Consider the following 20,868-nt stretch of genomic DNA (forward strand, 5'->3'; position numbering starts at 1 on the left):
AAGCTCATAGAATTTGGGGGGGGGATCAGTTTTTTCTACTGGCCAGATAATCAAGTCCTTTGCCAAACTCCTGAACGTGTGGAATGTGTATTTGATTGGCAATGCTTTAACAATAAATTAGCATCAACCATGAAGATTTACCACGATTTTACCACATAATTAACATCTCCGGTTCCGCCACTGCTCCCTTCCTCAACCCTCCCCCTCCTCAACCCTCCCCATCCTCAACCCTCCCCCATCCTCAACCCTCCCCATCCTCAACCCTCCCCATCCTCAACCCTCCCCATCCTCAAACCTCCCCCATCCTCAAACCTCCCCCATCCTCAACCCTCCCCCATCCTCAACCCTCCCCATCCTGTCCCAGGCTTGGATGGTGGCAGGGCTTTCTTCAACGCCGTGAAGGAGGGCGACACTGTGATCTTCGCCAGCGACGACGAGCAGGACCGCATCCTGTGGGTCCAGGCCATGTACCGCGCCACGGGGCAGTCCCACAAGCCTGTGCCACCCACTCAGGTCCAGAAACTCAACTCCAAGGGTGGCGCCTCGGCCCAAATGGACGCTCCCATTTCTCAGTTCTGTAAGTAAGCCAATGCACAACACTGTTCCGTTTTGCGGCAGAGAGGGACAGATCCTCCCCCCCCCCCCCCGAGTCGGTGACAGGTCTTTAACCCCATGAACGCCTCACGCTCCACTCGTGCAGTCAACAGTGCTGGTTGAACTAACACACAAGCACGCACTCAATGCACGCATACAGCTGGTCGTCACACGGACTCCCTCCCCCAAACATCGACTGTAACAGGCCTAACCCATTTTCACTAGTCACAGTGTTTAAAGGTGCAATTCTATACTACACTTCTATACTACCCCCCCCCCCCCCCCCCTTCAAATAACACCAAATTTTGGAAAATTGGAGGAAATAACATAGGCCAAACTACCTATATAAAAGACTAAATAGGTCGCCAAAACATACAAATTGAAGCGTACTGGTGTTGGAAAATTATTAAAAAAAATTTTATTTAATTATTATTCTTTATTTTTTTCTATTGACAATGCTACTGCTATAACTCTTAGGCCGGTTTCATGTCAGTCACAGCTCCAGACAGCAGTGGCTCAGAGTTTAGTTCTGAGATGGTTCTTGTACAGGTGTGTATCCCCCCCCCACCCCCTCTCACCACTACGTCCGACCCGGTCCCTCGCTGTCAGACTTGCCTGCAGTGTTAACCATTCTGTTATGACTTCACTTACACCTTTAAGCAGCCCTACAGGTCAGGTAGCAAGGCGAAGGTAAGATCTGTCTGCAGCGGTGTGGCGTCTCTATACCACCTTCTGTTGTAACCGTCTCTTGTGCCCCCCCCCCCTCCCCGCTCATTAAAGAAACAATGATACATTTTCTCCTGTTCTGACCGAGAAAAAAAAAAAAATTAGACATTATTTTTCTTGAGTCTTTCTTGAGTAGTATCATGGTAGGCACAAAGTCCAAACCAACTTAACTGTGTCCAGAAATACACTAACATAGTTATATTATTGAAACTAATGTCACATACTACTAAACACTCCACAGAAATAGATCCTGCTATTCAGAACAAAACATGACTTTTTGTGTGCATCTTTTTCACTCCTTATTTCAATGGAAAAAAACGACAACAAAAAAATACGTTGTTTTGCAATTCTAATGACCCAAGCTTTTATTTTATTAACATTTTTCGGGATGGGTCGTAAAAAAGAAAAAAGAAAAGAAACCAATATAATCGGCATTACATTAAAAAGACATTCAGTTTTTTATTCCGTAGTAATGCTGAAGATTAATCCTAACAATATAAACAAAAAAAAACAACAGTGCAATGTTTACTCAACTGTCTGCTGATGGTAGGATATGGTAGTAAGATACTGTGTTCTGCAGCTCTGGGGTCAGTTAAACACAACGATCTTATCACCTGAATTCTCTGTTGTTTCTCCATTGATTTCTTTGTCTAGTATGTGATTGTTTTTGTGGTTAGTTAACTTCTGATGCCAGCTGCTGCCATTCAAAGCCTCCTCACAGTGGCACAGACTACCTCCGTCCCCCCTCCCCCTCTCCCCCCGAAACATTACGGCACACTACGTGTACATGTTTCACCCCCCCGACCCCCCACCCATCCCCCCCGGTGGTCTTGAATGGCACAGAGACCATAACATTACATTGCATAACAGCATAACATAACATAAACACGCAGCCCTCCTGACTCTACTGCAGCCGATTGGTCTGGTTCTAGATTGCTATGAAGGTTCTTGAACGGCCATGAACATTTCAATTGTATTTACCGGTATGAGACATGACTTGTTTCTCTTCTAGTTTAATTAAAGGTGCTGCAAGTGGTATTTATTTGTTAAAATAAACATGCTAAAATAATAGCTCTACATCCCAACAGCCATCATTATAGAGTGTTTGGTCAGTAACATGGGTCTCCCAGTCCCTCCGATCTGTAGTAAACAGGAAATAAATCTTCTGGTATCCCGTTCTCACTTTATCCAAGAACTCCACACTGCAAAATGGTCTTGACAAACATATGAAATAAAAACAAATGTGTGCTTGAAACAAGTAAAATAATCTGCCAGCTAATTGGGCTTGGCAAGATTACTTGAAATAAGTAAAACATATCTTCTCTCTCCTGATTGGATAAAGTGGGAAGGGATACCAGAAAATGTATTTAGTTGTTTACTGCAGAGTGGAGGTACTGGGAGACCCATGTTACTGACCAAACATGGCTGTTGGAATGTAGAGCTATTTAACATTTATTTGAACAAAGAACCACTTACAGCACCTTTAAAATTTAAATAAAAAAACAGTTTTAAAATTTTTAATTTTCACCCAGTCCCTATTCAAGCATTGTCTGGCATGGCGTGTTGACTAGTACAAACCATCATTCCATTGATCGCTTTAGTATTGAGATCCTCCTGATTGATCCTCTCACCAGGCTCCAATACAATCCATAGGGGTCAAGTGTTTTATCCTTCAAAAACCATGATACACATCCTTTTCCAAAGCTCACAGTATAACCGGATGTGCCTCATACAGCGTGTCCTACCGAGGAAATGGTTGCAAACCGTATGTCGTATCAAACACTATAATGAGGCCTTGTGTTAGAACTTGCATTGTTCACAAACGCGAAATAATGCCAGATCTCTCTGGGAGGCTGAAAACAGGCTCAGCTCTTAGAGCTGTTGGGAACGCGTTTCCATGGAAACGAAAATAGAACAAGCTGAAAAGACGGCATACAAGATTGTAACCCACAGATTCATCTTTCTGACTTTCTTTGTTTTTGTTTTTGTTTTACAGTGAAGACTTGAACTTCACTGAACAAAATAACTAGACATAACCACAATGTAAATAATCTTTGTGGTAAGATACTAGTTTGTAGTTCACTAAAAGTCTGCTCTTCACTGGATGAGTTTCTCGGTGGGCCGGTACGATAGAGCTCTTGAGACACAGAACACATTATGTCCAACTGTCACATGTCATCCTCACAACAGAATAGATAGGATTCAGGTAAAAAATCTGTGAAATGCCCCTTTAACTCACTACTACTGTACACAGGAAATAATTTCACTTTAAACCTGTCCAGGGCATTCATGATTTTATATATTTTTTTATTTGAATTGTTTTCATAAAAAAGGACAATAATATAATTTACACATAAAAGTGGAACTTGGTGTTAGGCCCATGTGTATTTGCCTGCCAATGTTCCCTTTTTAAACTCAAGAAGTACCACAGACTTGTTATGAAGAGTAAGATACAGTAATAAGAGTAATTATTAAATAAGTAAAGTATTTCATTTGTAGCTCTGTGCAGAATCCAGATGAAATCAACTGCAGTGGAGTGATGAGAACATTTTATTATCTCTCTCTCTCTCTCTCTCTCTCTCTCGCTCTCTCTCTCTCTCTCTCTCTCTCTGTCTGCCCCCTCTCTCTACCTATCTCTGTCTTCCCCCCTTCTCTTTCCTTTCTCTCTCTCTCTCTCTGTCTTCTCCCCTTCTCTTTCCTCTCTCTCTCTCTCTCTCTCTCTCTCTCTCTCTCTCTCTCTCTCTCTCTCTCTCTCTCTCTCTCTCTCTCTCTCTCTCTCTCTCTCTGTCTTCCCCCCTTCTCTTTCCTTTCTCTCTCTCTGTCTTCCCCCCTTCTCTTTCCTTTCTCTCTCTCTGTCTTCCCCCCTTCTCTTTCTTTTCTCTCTCTCTCGGTCTTACCCCCTTCTCTTTCCTCTTTCACTCTCTCGCTCTGTCTCCCCCCCTTCTCTTTCCTCTCTCTCACTCTGTCTTCCCCCTTTTTCCTCTCTCCCTCTCTGTCATGCTCACTCTGTCTTCCCCCCTTTTTCCTCTCTCCCTCTGTCTCTGTCTACCCCCCTCTATCTCTCACTCTCTCGCTCTGTCTTTCTATTTTCCTCTCTCTTTCTCTCCCTCCCTCTCGCTCTCCCTCCCTCTCTCTCTCTCTGTCTGCCCCCTCTACCTCTCTCACTCTCTCGCTCTGTCTTCCCCGCTATCTTTCCTCTCTCTCTCTCTCTCTCTCTCTCTCTCTCTCTCTCTCTCTCTCTCTCTCACTCTCTCTCTCTCTCTCTCTCTCTCTCTCTCTCTCTCTCTCTCTCACTCTCTCTCTCGCCTCCCCCCACTCTCAATACACCCTAACACCCGTCAAGCTCACACATGTACTCACGCCCACCCGCCCACAAACTCTCATATCAGTATTCTATAGGTTGTTGTTTTTTCAGTTGTGTTTTTTCTTCCTCCATGCTTTCTGCCTGTTACCCCTTCGTCGTCTTCTCTTCTTCTTCTTCTTCTTCTCCTCCTCCTCCTCCTCCTCCTCCTCCTCCTCCTCCTCCTCCTCCTCCTCCTCCTCCTCCTCCTCCCTCTTCTTCTTCTTCTTCTTCTTCTTCTGCTCCTCCCTCTTCTTCTTCTTCTTCTTCTGCTCCTCCCTCTTCTTCTTCTTCTGCTCCTTCTTCTTCTTCTTCTTCTGCTCCTTCTTCTTCTTCTGCTCCTCCCTCTTCTTCTTCTTTAGTCAAATGCAGCTGCGTAGGTCAGGGTCTCTTGTTGCTAGTCTTTATGTTATTGTGGTTTGTTCCTTCTTACCCCGCTGTCTTCTAGCTGGACTGAAGGGTAAGTGCTCCCCTGTAGCCGGCACAAGCTCAGATAATCCCCGCCGATTATCTGACACAAAATGCAACGTGCTTTCTCTCTCTCTCTCTCTCTCTCTCTCTCTCTCTCTCTCTCTCTCTCTCTCTCTCTCTCTCTCTCTCTCTCTCTCTCTCTTTCACTCTCTTTCACTCTCTTCTCTTTCTCTCTCTCTCCCCCTCTCTTTCTCTGCCCCTCCTCCTCCTCTCAAGTCTCGCTTCATGTCTTTAAATATTAGTTTTGATAACATTCTATTTTGATTTGACATCCTCTGTTTGGAGGAGTAGACGTGTATCTATATCTATATATATCTATATATATAAGTATCCATTCTTGCCAATTTTCTAGGATGCATGATATTTGATTATTCTTAGATTTATGATTTGACTCAGTGATGGCTAAAGTTGATCTTACGGTTATGATTGCATAATTGCCTTCTCTCATTTTATTCATATTCGGTGAACAGACCCCTCAGAGTAAAGCAGGAAGGTGGTTTAATGTTTTACATGCCATCAAAAAAAGAAAAATTAAAGCAAACATTGGCTGCTTTATATTCAAATTAACTGTGGACTAAGTTGTATCTTCTTATGTGTAAATCAATAACATTGTTGCTTTATATTGATCATAAGAATTAACATAATTTAATAGCAGGGAGTTGGAAACAATTTGATGCCTCTTTTCCTGCCAGTTCATCATCTGACTCCTCTGAAAGTGTTTTGAAATTGAAGGTCATGTGCGATTGATTCTAGCAGACCGTGAAGAAGACGGTACATCTGTGAAACATTTGACATTCGGTCAAAAATGTGTTTTTAACACTTTTTCGGATCGTCCGGTGAACCCGAATTTGCGGGTCACGCTTTACATCCGAGGGCTCAATTGCTTTTAGTTCCTTTTGTTTCTTGGCTCCTCTTCACGAGAGTTGGCAAATATGTATGCGGAGTATTCTGAATGCCAATGACAAGGAGTAGCTAATTCCGCCCCTTCTTACCATAAATACTCCAGCCCCCCCCCCCCTTTCCTTCTCCCCCACTAGCTGGGCCTGTAGATATAGAGAGACCTGTTGTGGCACCTCCTCCGGGACGGAGAGAGATCTCATTTAATTTACTTTTGACTGCCCGTTGACTGCCTGAACAGGGGAGCACCTGTGTCATGTGTCCATTACATTGATGGAATTACAGGATCACCCCCCCCCCCTTCCCCTCATCTCCCAGAGAATGATACAGTTTTGCCTTCAGTCGACTTCATGCTAGACAAACCCATGTACTTTTGCACTAAATTGTATTGCTACCCTTTCCTAGAGTACTCCGGTAGTTTGGTATGCCTGTTAGTGTGCTCTGTAGAGATCATGAATACATTGCAACATACTCAAAGTATTGTCAACTTGCAAATGCTTTAGAGAAAAGGAATGCCAAAGCAAGATATCCATATCCAAATTGTAAATGTGTCTGCAGATGTGCATGACATTTTGAAAGGACAGTGACGAGTCACATTGTTCTACAGCATGTGATAATAACGTTATATTAAAATGTATTGTACTATCACTTTGAAAGGAATTCAGTCATATTATTTTTTTTATTTTTATTTTGCCTTTTAGAAGACAGGAAATCATTATCAAGTTCTCACAAACTATAGACAAAGGTCCCCTGTATAGTTCAACCAGTCTATTCCGGAATCCAACTCCATTTCCTCATTCAAAACAAACAACGACAGACACGGCCTCCTCTCGCCCTCCCTTGTAGTCCGGCCTCAGGCAGGTTATCTTCCCCCGTTGCCCCATGTAAGCTCTCTTACCCCCCCATCAATGCTCTCTTCATACCTTCAGCACGTCCAAATGTCCCCTCTTCTTTCGAGACGAACACTTTCCAACTACCGACTCTCTCGCCACTACGAACCCTCACTTCAACTGTCTCACTGGTCCTCTTTCATCATGCCACTCTGGCTCAACCCCTTACTGTACCATTCACCATCTTCTTCTCAAAGACAACTGTCTTTTCTAACCTCTTACTTTAATTTCTTACCTTACCTTACCTTACCTGTCTTGTCGCCCCTTCTTCCAATCACGGTCTATCTCCCCTAGACGTCTCATCTTTCCTGCACCATTAACGGAAACTCCGCCCCCTTCTCATATGAAAGAAAAGGGGAAAGGGGGGGGGGTAACCTTTCATTGGGAACGCTGCATACAGCCTATTGTAAGGTTTGGCAGCAAATATACAGTGGATTACTGTCATTAGTTGGAACTGACGATGCAAAAATTATTAACATAGCGATCCACCGAATCCAATCCAGTCGTTTAGGCCTTGCAACAGTCATCAACGGTGCTCGGACACCACAGTTGACAGTTTGACAGTTTGTCTGACATAGCACCAACAACTCAGGGAGGCGGGACTTGCAGAAATGTTTGCAAACAGTGAATTCCACCCTAACGCACATACATACAGTACACACACGCACACACACACTCGCCCACACACACACACACACACACACACACACACACACACACACACACACACACACACACACACACACACACACACACACTCACTCAGAAGCTGGCAGATGTCAATGCTGTTGACGGTTAGTGACGAATTCTCTCCCCCAGTCCCTAAAGTCCAAGTGTAGCGCCCTCCACTCCCCATCCACCCCCACCCCCCCCACATCCAAACCCACACCCGACCGCATCATCATCTTCACTCATCTCTGTGTCACATGGACCTGACACCTGTCACTCACAGCGATGACACAGGGCCCATCTTGTGTCTATTTTGAATTGCCCCAGTCCACCTGTCGCCTCTGACAGCTGTATCATCATTTCTCACACAGAGGGCGGAGCTCTAGGAAATTCTCGAGGGGGGGGATTTCTTAAGTGTTTATCTCCAATATTCTTCACCACTGTCTCCATCGCTCATGTGTATCAGCTATTTCCATTCCTCCATGAGATTTATTTACATTGTGTAGGTGTCAAATCTCCACATTGCAGTACAGGTGTTTTTTTTTTAAACAAAGAAATGCATAGATATATATATCTATCTGATCGAATGTGACCAAATTTCATAAAGCGTAAAATGCTATAGGCCCCCAAAATTGGATAGTAAATAAATCATTTAAAAAAAAAAAGACAAAACAATGTGCTCCTAAATTAGAATTTTTTTTAAACAAAATAAAAAACAAAACAACAACAACACTCTTTTCTCTTATTTCTGTCTCTTTTTTTTCTCCAGCACACGACCCAACATTTGTCAGGAAACTTGAGTGACATTCACCAATCCCGAATGGCAGAATCTATTGAAATACATTATGAATGCATCTAACGCTAATCTAACCAGCACTTTGTCAAACATTGTTTTCTGGGATCTAGCAAGAGAATCACATCCGCTGCCGAGCATCAGGGAATGTGACACACATAGCAGGAAGAAAGAAAGAAAAAAAGAAAATGCATGCATGCACATATAGTATAATGCACCCCCGCCCCCTCCTCCGAGCTTAGCATCAGCTCTACTAGAGTCGCATCCTCCGACACATCGGTTTATAGCTTTTTCTTTTTCCTCTCTTGTCTGACACGATGCAAGTTGACAATGTAAGCTGTAAGTGTTTATAATTTGCCCTAGAAAGTAGGCAGAGATGAGAGCCCACGTAGTGTGCCCTGTGTTTGTGGCGGAGGAGCAGAGACACGCTGTTGGCCCTGCTGCGCGTCCTCACTGACGTCCTCTCTCCCCTCTGAATCATGTCCCTCTGTCCCTGTGCCATTGGTTGGAATAGACGCAGACAGAGCTCAGAAACACGGCATGGATGAGTTTATCTCCGCTAACCCCTGTAGCTTTGACCACGCCTCGCTGTTTGAGATGGTACAGAGGCTCACGCTGGACCACAGGCTCAACGACACCTTCTGCTGTTTGGTGAGTGTCCCTTTTTCCGACTTTAAAGGAACGCGCCGGCGTTGTGGGGAAACACGCTTACCGTCTTACCGTTGGACGAGAAGATGGATAACGCTTTAGTCTCTGCGCGTTCTATAAAAAGCTATCTGGCTGTAAGCTAGCCAAGCTTAGCACGAATTAATGGAAGCGGATGCGGACCAGCTAGCCGAGCCAAAAACACCCCAGAGTTATAAGCCATACTACTGGTCCATATCTGCTTCTATTCATTTGTGCTAAGCTAGGCTAGCTTGCAGCCGGATAGTTTTCTACTGAACGCACAGAGAGGAAATTGGTATATTATCTTTTTGTCTGAGAAGTGCATTTTCCACAATGTTGGCGTGTTCCTTTAACACTTTTTCCTTTTCCCTGTGCACACTCTACTTCTACTCACCTCTGCACCTCTTAACATCTCGTGTTGAAAATGACACACATTGTGTACATTTTAACATCTCCTTTGCTGTGTATTCTATACATTCACTTCACACAACTTATACAATACAACATAACTCTTATCGTAATCATGCATTTACTTCACATAACTTACACAATCATTGTGTACAGTACCACTTCACTTGTATCATAGACACATTGGTAGCCAGGGGCATGCACATAACATTTGGGGGGCAGGGGCTCAAGGGGTTTCAAATTTGTCTTCATATTTTTCGTGGATAGTAGTATACATTTCAGTCAAAGGTAACTTTTTTGGAAGGGCACTTGGGGCAAAAGGGCAGGGGCTCAAGCCCCCCTTCATCCCCATCTGTGCACGCCACTGTTGGTAGAACATTTTCATCTTTCAGCACAGACTCCTCTATACGGATTAAGGAGCAAGATATTAGCTTCTCCTGGGATCCACTTTCGCCAATAGCTCAAAATAGCTCTCAAAATCCATAGTTTGCAAGCTGGCCAAAGCACTTTTCGAAAAGTTAGTCCCTGGACACGAATGAAATGTTATTGCCTGGATCTGATTCACTTTGTTGGTCTAGAATGTTACAAGTATAATTTCAGACTTGAAAGTAAGAAAGTAAGATGATGAATTTGGGTTCCCCAGAGTGATCCAAACACTGGAACACATGCCAAAAAAAAAAACGTTCAAAATCCTTACCGAAGTGAAGTCGTCATTTTAACTCCTCCTCCTCCTCCTGCAGGGATGGTTCAGCCCAGGCCAGGTGTTCGTGTTAGACGAGTATTGTGCCAGGAACGGGGTTCGAGGCTGCCACAGACATCTCTGTTACCTGCGCGACCTACTGGAACGAGCGGACAACGGAGCCATGATCGACCCCACTCTGCTCCACTACAGCTTCGCCTTCTGCGCCTCCCACGTCCACGGGAACAGGTGTGGACTGTACCCCCGAGTCTTGAGAGTCTGTGATTTTTTTCTTGGAACAGCAAATTTCCATTAGAATTAGTCATACGAGGAAAGAATCAAACCCATGCCCCAGCAGGCTTCTTGTCGCATTTTATGATTTTGCCATCTGTCTTTTTTTGCCATATTAATATTTCATCTCCGTTTGATTTTCTGTTGTTGTTGGATTTTTTCTTTACATGTCATCCTCTGTTATGTCGTTTAATCAATGATTGTATTTCTTTGTTTCTTTTTTTCTTTTCCCTTTTTCATCCTTTGTTGCCATAGTCTCATATAATGTCCATATTATTCATCCTCCCATGCGTCCCTTAAAGTCAGAGAGGGCAGCAATTACTGGGGGCCCCTGGTTGGGTGCGGGGGCCCGTGGTCCCCAGAGAGCTCCCAGAGCCCCGAACCTGCCACTGCCTCTAAACGGGCACGCAGATTCAAGCTTAGAAAGAGAAGGGGGCCCAAAATACCGCCCTCCCAAGGGCCCAAAAGGTAAGATATCATTTGTTTATGGGTTGTACACTGAAAAGCCTTTGGATTCATGGGGAATCATTTTTTAAACAAACACATTTAATAATAATAATTATTATTATTATTATTATTATTATTACAAATAACTATGATAATTATTGGTCATACTATTATCAATATTCTTGTTATATATTATTATTATTATTATTAATAATAATAATAATAATAATAATAATAATAATAATAATAATAATAATAATAATAATAATAATAATAATATATATTTTCATCAACATGAATTAAGTATATCTGAGAAGAAAATCAGTGTGAATGAAACACATTTATAATCATGTGGAACCTATGTACATGAATTCTGAAGTAAACCTAAAGGCCTTCGTTCAGGATAGGGGACTGAAGTCATAAAGATGGTTACTCACACAAGTTGTATTCAGTTCTCTGAGGGCTGAAGCCATTACATACAAAGTATTCCAAATACGTGTTCAAATACTTTCAAGTCAAAGATGGGATGATGTGTTCTACATGCACCTGTATTGATCACCAATGTTCCTCTATACATGAGAAACCAGAATACACATTGGTTTTGCCATAGTAATGGAATGGAAGACTGAAAAACCGACAGTGAATGGGATCAGGTGTTTACAGCCACAATATCCCCTTTAAAGGCCAACTTGCAGGTTAAACCCTACTCTGCAATTATGGGTAGTTTACATCATTGGTATCTAATTTAATTATAAATTTTTTTCCATTTGACGCCGGAAATTTCACTCAGAAATGGTTAAAAAGGTCCACGCACGAATAACATGCACGAGCAAATCTAAAAGCTTATCAGACGCTAGCACGGCCGTGACGTCACTTCAGGAAATGTATGCCTTATGCCCGTCCGGGTCATAGTACTACTGGATATATGGCGCTGGCTAACGTTAGCATTATGTCTACTGTTGTGAACCATTTTAGATCGGGGCATGTAGAGGAGTTTGGGGAACGAGTAAAATCATGTGCAGGTCCTCTTCTCAGACCTGTGTGGCAAAGCACTGCACACGCATCATGCAAGCTACACGTCGCTGCATGTTGATCAATGGTGGCCCACTCGGTGCATCACAGTCAGTGACTGTGATGCACCGAGTGGGCTACTATTGTGCTAACAACGTGCTGCGGCGTCTGGCTTGTTGGCCGGCATGAGTGCCCGATTTGGGGTGGTTCTCTCCTCTTTGTGTGCCTTTGTCCTCGCGGGTGTTCTGCCGGGGAGCTTGTGGACGCGACAATAGTGGTGGTTGTAGGGTGTTTGAGCTTGTAGCGTTAGTTAGCTCATAGCTATCGTGTACCACTAGCGTTACGGGCTCGAGCACCTTATGGCTGCTGCTGTTGTCGTGTCCATGGGCTCCCTGGCAGGGTACTTGTGGGGACGGGGGTGTACAGAGAGGAGAGAACCATTTTGGGTCAGGCGTTCATGCCGGCTAGCGAGCTGGACGTCGGGATATGTTGTTAGCACAATAGCTACCAAGCTAAGCTATGTTAGCTTCTAACGGTGTATACACAATATGTACAACGACACAATGATTTACATTATTACAAATATGGTAACGTGGTTGTGGCTTCTACAAATAGTGGTTAGCTTTAGAGATGGATGGCTATGATCATGGAGCAATAGTGTTGTTAGGTGAAACAGATACATTTTCATTCGGCTAGTAGTAGCAAGGCTCTCTGCCTGCTGTAACAAGTAACAAGAAGGCTCCTTGCTTCCAGTTCCTGCCACTACTGCCTGTGACTCCCAGAGCTCAGAGCCCCCTGGTGCCCCGCACCTGTTGTGACGACATCATTTCGATTACATGCGCACGTTATGAACCATTGATTAAAATATCCACGTGTGTGGTGATTGTGTTGGGCAGACAAAATGTTTGATAAAAACGCTAAAACTGGGTCAATTTCAATACTTTTTCTTCCTTCTTCATGAAAGTCACCGTTGGCCTAGTCCACATTGTTTATTGAACAAAAATACAACATGCAAGTTGGCCTTTAATATAGGCATAATCCAGGTATCTTGGTAAGTTTTGCATAACTGGGATAATAGACTTTCGGTGGTTAAACTACACTGGCTACACGTACATGCACAGCAATAATGCGATTGTAATGTGATTAAGACAATAATGCGAGTATGGCACAAGCCATCATCATACTCTGAGTATGTTAATGCTGGTATGCTCTTAATCACAGTACGTATAACCACAGTAACATACAGTATGTGGTTTACTTTGATCATAGTCACATTATAGAGACATAGTCCTTAGTCTCATTTCTTCAAATGTGGTCATGTTGCGAATGGTGCCTGGGACTGGGAACATGTCACGCTACAAAGAGCGCTGGATGTTTAGATTCAATTAGATTCAGATTTATTGTCGTTATATAGCACCAGTATAACAAAAAGAGAAGCGGTTTGGCATCCAATCAGAGTGCAAATGTAACAGTAAAGTGCAATAGTAATATACAATGTACAGGTGATTAAACTGGAGTATGTATAAACTATAAATGGGTAGTACTGAGTAATAATGCTAATCAGATGTATGTACAGTGTTGCGATAACAGCAGTAAGGAATATGTACAGATATAGATAGTACCTACAGCTATGTAAAAAGGATTATATTCGGGTATATACAGACAGATGTGGATAACTATATATATACTGTAAATATATATATAATATATATACACAGTATATACAGCATTATTGTACATGCTATCATACAGAGTTATATGGGTTATATGCAGGTATATAAAAATTATATGCAGGTATATTCAGACAGATGTGGATAATTATATATAGGGTAAATATAAAGATGTAAATATTTAGAAGTATTATGCTGTGAACACATGTCATCAAGTAGCGATAAGCCTGCTCTTCCTTATACTTTTCTTTTCATCAGTTAGAGGCGGATCAACTAATGAGTAGCCTAGATATAGAATGATGAAACTATCACCACATATAATTTATTTATTTGGAATGACTTTTGCCTTGACCAAAGTAGTTAATATTTCTAAGCAAAACACACGTTCCCTCTTGAAAACTAAAACAACGTTTTCTACACTACTGGATTATTAAGAGAGTTGTAATTTCATAGAATCATGTAAACGGCTTAATCAGATGTTTGTTTTAATCACATTATTGTCTGCACGAAAATGTAGCCAGTGTCTACATGCACGAGACAAAAGAAAAAAAGGAATACTCAAATATTTGTGCGCATGTTTACGTGAGCACCGATGTGTTTCTTTGCACTGCTTCTGTTGGACTCAGACCCGCGGCAGTAGTTCACTGTGGTCAATAACACATGGTGTCCCTTCAGGCCAGACGGGTTGACCACGGTGAAAGTGGACGAGAAGGAGCGATTCGACGAAGTCAAAGAGAGGTTGCGTGTGATCCTGGAAGAACAGATCACACATTTCAGGTGATGACATCGTTGGCTATCTCAAGGTTCCAGTGGCTGCGTTGTTGCCCACTTGCTATTTGACATTTAATGATGGTTCTTCTGTATTTGTTTCTTGCAGATATTGCTTCCCCTTCGGTCGTCCTGAGGGAGCCTTGAAGGCCACGTTATCCTTGCTGGAGAGGGTTTGTAATAATGATATTTCTGGAAGCTCAAAAGGTTTATTAATGTTATTAATTACTGTAATAATATACCTTTCTTAATTTAGAATTCCACCAGACCCCCCCTGGTCCATATGACATTCCCGAATTGATCCAACATCTTATTTGAATATCTAAAACAGCATAAAGCTGCTCCCACAATATTCATTTGCGAATTAATTGGTGATATCCTGGAAAATCTCCTGGATTCGGGATTCCTTAAAAAAAAGAAAAGTGGGAACCCTGAGACCCCCTTTGACCCTGTATTTAGGTCCTGATGAAGGACATTGTGACTCCAGTCCCACAAGAAGATGTGAAAGGAGTCATCCGCAAATGTCTGGAGCAGGCCGCTCAGCTCAACTACCTACGGATCACAGAATATGCTAAAATTGAAGGTAAGCAGAGACGAAACAATCACAGAGACATCACTGACAGAGCAGTTCAGGTTACAGTGTCGCTGCTGGAGAGAATGTGGTGTTTAAGTTGTTGTTGTTGTTTGAACAACATTTCTCCTGAAGAATTAGACTAGTAAATAAAAATGTCTGCGTCAGAAAATACAAAATGACGAGTCACGGTTTTGTTATTATATTTGAGGACATCTTAAAATTACATTTATTTTTTTATCATCCAATGGTTGAGTATGGAGGTGTGTTGGAGAGGAACAATCATCACATTAATAAAGAAAAGTCCTGCAAACAGTTTTCACTTACATACTGTACAATATTAATGATTACAGCATTTTGGCCAAACAACCTTTGTCAGGTATATTATATACTGGGCAGTTTAAGTGCAGTCTATGGAACTGGTAGTAGCAGTATTGTGGTAAAGTTAACAGTAATGGACTAATTTGGCCTGGTGCAAGGCAGGCTATCCATGGTCTCTGTTAGGTTAGGTCACTTGCCAAATTCCACATTGATACTATGGCCAGGGGTTGGAAAGCAGCCATGACAGTACGATAGCCCACGTAGCATCTGTTAATATTATTGTAGAGAGCAGCAGTACAGCCCAGAGCCAGAGCAGCACAGCATAGCCTGTCCATAAAGACAACAAATCCACCAGAGCTCACAGTACAAGTCCATTAATTTTGTTAAGTTATTTTGAGGTGAGTAATTTCCCCGCTACACCGGAATTTAGCGTTCCCCAATTGAATCCCTGATTATTACTTATACCTGACGGAAGTTATTTGCCTGAAACTTTGTGATAATTAGAATTGTATGCAAGTGAAGATAGTGTGCGGTTCTTTATTCATTTGTATGGAAGGGAAGAAAGGTGTCTAGTTTTGAATTCTACTTTTAAAACAATTGAATAGACATAAAACCCTTGAAAGTCCTCTGTGACTGTTTTTTTTTTTTTTTTTTTTTTTTTTGGTGAATTCAGTTAGTATACATACAGTATAACTCTTTGTGTTTCCATTCCCGCCCAAAAGATTATTTGTGACAAGTTGTCACTTCTTTCTTTATGCATCTCTCAGTCCAATAACTCTCTCCTTTGTTGCAGGCCTGCTTTAGCTCTGTGGTGTTCTGTAGGTCAAGTTGGCTTGTGTGTAGAGGTGTGTGAGTAAAAATGCATTCAACTCCAAAGCCCTGAAATCTTGTTGATTGTGCTACTGGTCTCTCGCTGTGCCCCGACAATACAACACTGTGTGATCGTAGTCGTATCCTCCTGGTACAGTGATTTTGGACAAGGCCAAGTCCAGCTTATCTGAATACCCTCTCAGACTCCTAGCTCCCCTGTTGATGTAAACGCCCCCTCCTGCTAGCTAGCAAGCTACAGTAGCTCTTACCTCTCTGATCCCCCCCCCCCCCTGTCATGCCCCCCCCCCCTCCTCTCCTTGGAATCTCAGCTTTCCTCCCCAAAACCCAAATGAACTATAGAACTATAGTATTCCTGTGGCTTTTTTTGTACATACTATAGAGATTTATCACAGAAATGCTTCATAGTATTGCCGTGGGGTTTTTCCATTACACACTATTGGGATAAGAACAAATACTGTAGCTATTCACCATAGTATTTCTATAATGGAATATTTCAGAAATGTATCGTGAATCGCAGTATTTCTTGTACTTACCATACTTGTCTCTTGTACCAAGAGACATACTATTGAAAGACCTCATATTATATGGTTTACCATACTTAGTATTTCTATAGACTTGTTGGCTGGGTGGTGCAGTGGGCAAGGCTCTCGCCACTAACGCAGGAGATGCTGGTATCGAGCCCAGCTCTCTGCGTTGCTTCCGGCTTGGCCGGCCGTCATACTAACACAATTGGCAGTGTTAGAGGGTGGGAAAGCCGGTGGGTGGGGATTGGATGTTGTGGACGGCGACTCCTACAGGTCGGTTGGGTGACGCCAGTACAGCAGAAACAGGAAGTATCGGGGGCAGCGTGAGCCTCCCACGCGTTACTCCTCGCCACTGAGAATTTGAGCTGTCTGGTAAAAAGATGCGACAGGCTGCCTCCTCGTGTACCGGAGGGGACACGTGATGCAAGGCTTCTATCCTCACTACAGCCGACCAGTGGGAGGCATAGTCTAGCAACGTTCAAGACAGGGGGAGGGGAGAATTGGAATTACGAAATTGGGGATGGGAGAAAAATAGAAAAATAAGGAGAAAAGGTGGATACAAAAAAAAATACTTGTTAGCTATTATTAGCAAGCACTGCAACAGGAAATAAACCCGGGCCCATTTAGAATGTCTATGTTGTCATGTTTAAAATGTTCTGTGGTTCACTCTAGTATCTCTATAGTAATTGGTGTGTATGAGGAACGCAGGAATACTATACAGTAGCTTTGCTATAGTTCATATTCATATGGGTGTGTCCTCTCGCTCTTTCCTTCTCACTGAAGAACACTGTCTTCCTCCTCCCCCTGTCTCTCTTATTCTGCTTCCTTTTCTTCTTCCTGTATTTCTTCTGCCTCCTTTTCTTCTTTCTGTTCTTCTTCTGCTTCCTTTTCTTCTTCCTGTTCTTCTCCTTCTGCTTCTTCTTCTCCTTCTGCTTCCTTTTCTTCTTCTTCTGCTTCTCCTTCTAATTCCTTTTCTTCTCATTCCTCCTCTTCTTCTTCCTATCTGCCTTTCTCATCTTCTTCTCCTTCTTCTTCCTCATCTTCCTCTTCTTTCTCTTCTTCTTCTACTCCCTTTTCTTCTTCCTCATTTTGTCCTTCTTCCTCTCCCCCTTTCTCCTCTTCTTCCTCATCCTCAGCAGTCGTTGGCTTTGCCACTGTTATCACTTCAGTTTGACCAATTCATGTGATGAGTGGCTTTATAAGCCAATGCTAAAAGGAATGCTGGGTTTGAACAGCTACAGTACAAACCAGCATCAGTCTCCTTGCATGTGCTTTAACAACATTATGACGAAGGCCTTTCTTTAATGGCACAGGCTCCACACATTGAAAACCATAAGGCTGAAAGAGACCTTTTTAAGAAAGGCACAAGTAATTTAGTAGTGTCTAAGATGTTGTGTTGCGCTTTGCATTGGATATTATAACGACCTAAAGTCGTATCATGCTGTATGCCATTAAAGAAATCCCTCAGGCCAAAGATACTAAGATCAACCCCTTACTATCTTGCCATGTGACCTTATTTCCCCACACAACTGTCCTTGTGATGTGCTTTCTGGTCCAAGAAAACAAAACAATAGTTGAAAAACATTTTGACTTTTGCCGTCAATGGGTCTCCTGCCCAACGACACCCAGTGCAGTGTTCACCTGGACAGCCCTCTCTCTCCTTCCGGCACCTCTGACGCCAGCCTTCTTGCATGACCCTCATCCTCTTTTCTAGGGAAAAAGAGAGAAATGTATGACCACCCTGTTTTCTGCTTGGCGTCACAAGTGATGGATTTAACCATCCGTGAGTACCTCCAACCCCCCCCTACCCCCCCCCCCTCCCCCACCACGTGTCTCCTCCTTCTCCTCCTTCGCTTCGCACTCTTTCATCTCACCCCCTCCGACCCTCCTCTTGCACCTTCCCCCTGTCGAAATGTCTCTCCCCCCGCCCTGTCTTGTGTCTGTGGCTCTGATGTCTCAGAGAGGAAACACCTGAGAGCTTCTCCCGAGGCGCCAACACTCGGATCGATGGTAGTCCGTCCGTCTGTCCTTCCGTCCGTCAGGAACCTATTTTTTTATTTTTATTTATTATTATATTATTATTATTATTATTATTATTATTATTATTATTATTATTATTATTATTATTATTATTATTATTATTATTATTATTATTATTATTATTATTATTATTAATAAACAGCACCATCTTGTTTGTGAATGAGCAAGTCCGGTCTGTAAAGCCATCTTTCTTTTGTCTGGACGCCCATTGTTATTCTTCTTACTTGAATGCATTTTTACTTTTGCTTCCGTGTGATCTTCTCCAGTCATCTCTCTCGCTCTTTCTCTGGTCTGATCATGTGTCAGTTGTGCTGTGCCAGACAGGTAGGCGCTGGGCTTGTTCTTCCCAATGTGACATCACTAGAGACTAGTGTAAGCCAATGTGACATCACTAGAGACTAGGGGTGTAAAGGTACACGTATCCGTACCGAACCGAACCGTTTCAGTGTGTACCGTACCGAACGGCTGTGTACCGAGCGAATACAACGGTATGTTAACCACTAACGACCGCCCACCGGGGGCTGTTTTTTTCCCACAATCTAATATAATTATTATTATCTTTTTATTTTTTTACAAGTTGATTATTAATTTCAATATAGAATATTCGTTGACAGCCCTACAAGTACAATTAGTTACTGCACACTACATCACCCCTGAGTGGAACATGGAAAGCCAAACTTTCCCCCACTGTACTGAAAACCCGAAACGAACCTTGACTTCAAAACCGAGGTACGTACCGTACCGTGGTTTTTGTGTACCGCTACACCCCTACTAGAGACTAGTGTAAGCCACGGCTATTACGGCCGATTCACCACAGGAGGACAGAGTAGGGCGCAAACACACCCATTTTTTGAGTTTGTGTTTGTCTCTTGACTCAATTCAACTCAACTCAAGTCACCACCACTCTGTCCTGTGTCTTTGATCCTGGCCACTGTTGTTCTTGTTCTTCTACTTGTACGTCTTATTTAGTCCTGAGCTCCGTGTTGTCTGTTGACAGAACATCTTGTTTTGTGTTGTCGTGTTTTTTTACTTTCTATTTCCCCCCCCCCCCCCCCCACAGGCTGAAGTTTCAGTTGTGTTTTGTTCCTGTGTGTGTATTTGTTTGTCTGACGTTCGTCTTAGCAACCAACCAACCAACCAACACCCCCTGGAGCTGAAAAGGTTTCCGGCAGGTTCTCTCTCTCTCCCTCAAAGGGGTCATATGGAGACGATTAACAACTTTGAACCTTTCCTCGTTAGCATGGAAATTAGTCCACAGACTATGCTAATCCTAAATATCTCCTCTTTATCTTCTTCTTCTTCTTCTTCTTCTTCTTCTTCTTCTTCTTCTTCTTCTTCTTCTTCTCCTGCTTCTTCTTCTGCTTCTCTTTTTCTCGCTGAAGTTGAGAAAGGGCAAAAGGATCAAAAGGATCCAGGTGAACCCTTGTTTAACTTGTGGTTTAGCCAAAGTGCACACACGCACACACAACGCATGCATGCACGCGTGCAGCACAACAACCACTTATACAAACGTCTATACTATACTGTAAAAACATACTGTATAGTACTAGCCAACATTATTGTCTTGGATACTTTCACCGGCTCTGACATTCAAGCTCTTGCATGTCTTAGTCTTGGTATGTTTTATAAATGAGATACTTTTTAGATTTGAGACTTTGTGGACACAAAAGTCGCTTTATTACATTCCAGTCAGATTAGTTTCTTCTTTCATTTTAATTGTACATTCAGATTCAGTCCTCTTAATCTACCACACAATGCAAAGTATCTAGCTTTAGCTGTTAGCTAGTGTTATTGCTAACATTTGCTACCAAACATTAGATGTACTACAGTATGTTAGCTACCAAATGTTACAGCTAACGCTAGGAGATGGTCTTTAACACTTGCTAACGTTAGCTCAGCTGTAACATTGGGGGCAGACATATTTAAGACAGTTGCCCATTGTTAGCATTTTGATAGCAATGCTAGTGAAATCACATGTAAGATAAGATAAATATATTTATTAATCCCTTTGAGGAAATGCAGGTGTCATAGCAGCACAGGGGATGGGATGTACAGGCAGGGGAAGTAAAAATACAAATAAATAGCACCTTCCAAACATTATATAGAAAGGCTAACCCTTTTTCCAGATACATGCTAAGTTGACTAGTTGACTCTCACTGCCGTTGCTAACAAATGCTAACAATTTCTACTACCAATTATCTCAAAAACCAAAACACTGTTGCCAGTGGTTTGTGGACACTGCAGATTGAAAATACTCCCAG

General features: G+C 42.6%; 1 protein-coding gene across 1 annotated transcript in view; it reads left to right on the forward strand.

The window, feature by feature from the left end:
- LOC311230547 (calcium-dependent secretion activator 1-like) overlaps window positions 1-20,868 on the forward strand; it is a gene marked incomplete at both ends in the record, with an annotated part of 154,270 nt that overhangs the window by 101,366 nt on the left and 32,036 nt on the right. The window contains 7 exon segments of the mRNA XM_084316855.1: window positions 365-577; window positions 8,895-9,031; window positions 10,195-10,382; window positions 14,228-14,329; window positions 14,430-14,493; window positions 14,780-14,903; window positions 18,282-18,350. Of these exon segments, the coding sequence (XP_084172981.1) occupies window positions 365-577; window positions 8,895-9,031; window positions 10,195-10,382; window positions 14,228-14,329; window positions 14,430-14,493; window positions 14,780-14,903; window positions 18,282-18,350 (897 nt within the window).

Source organism: Notolepis coatsorum (genome assembly GCF_963971535.1).
Source record: "Notolepis coatsorum genome assembly, chromosome: 6".
Taxonomy (NCBI): Eukaryota; Metazoa; Chordata; class Actinopteri; order Aulopiformes; family Paralepididae; genus Notolepis; species Notolepis coatsorum.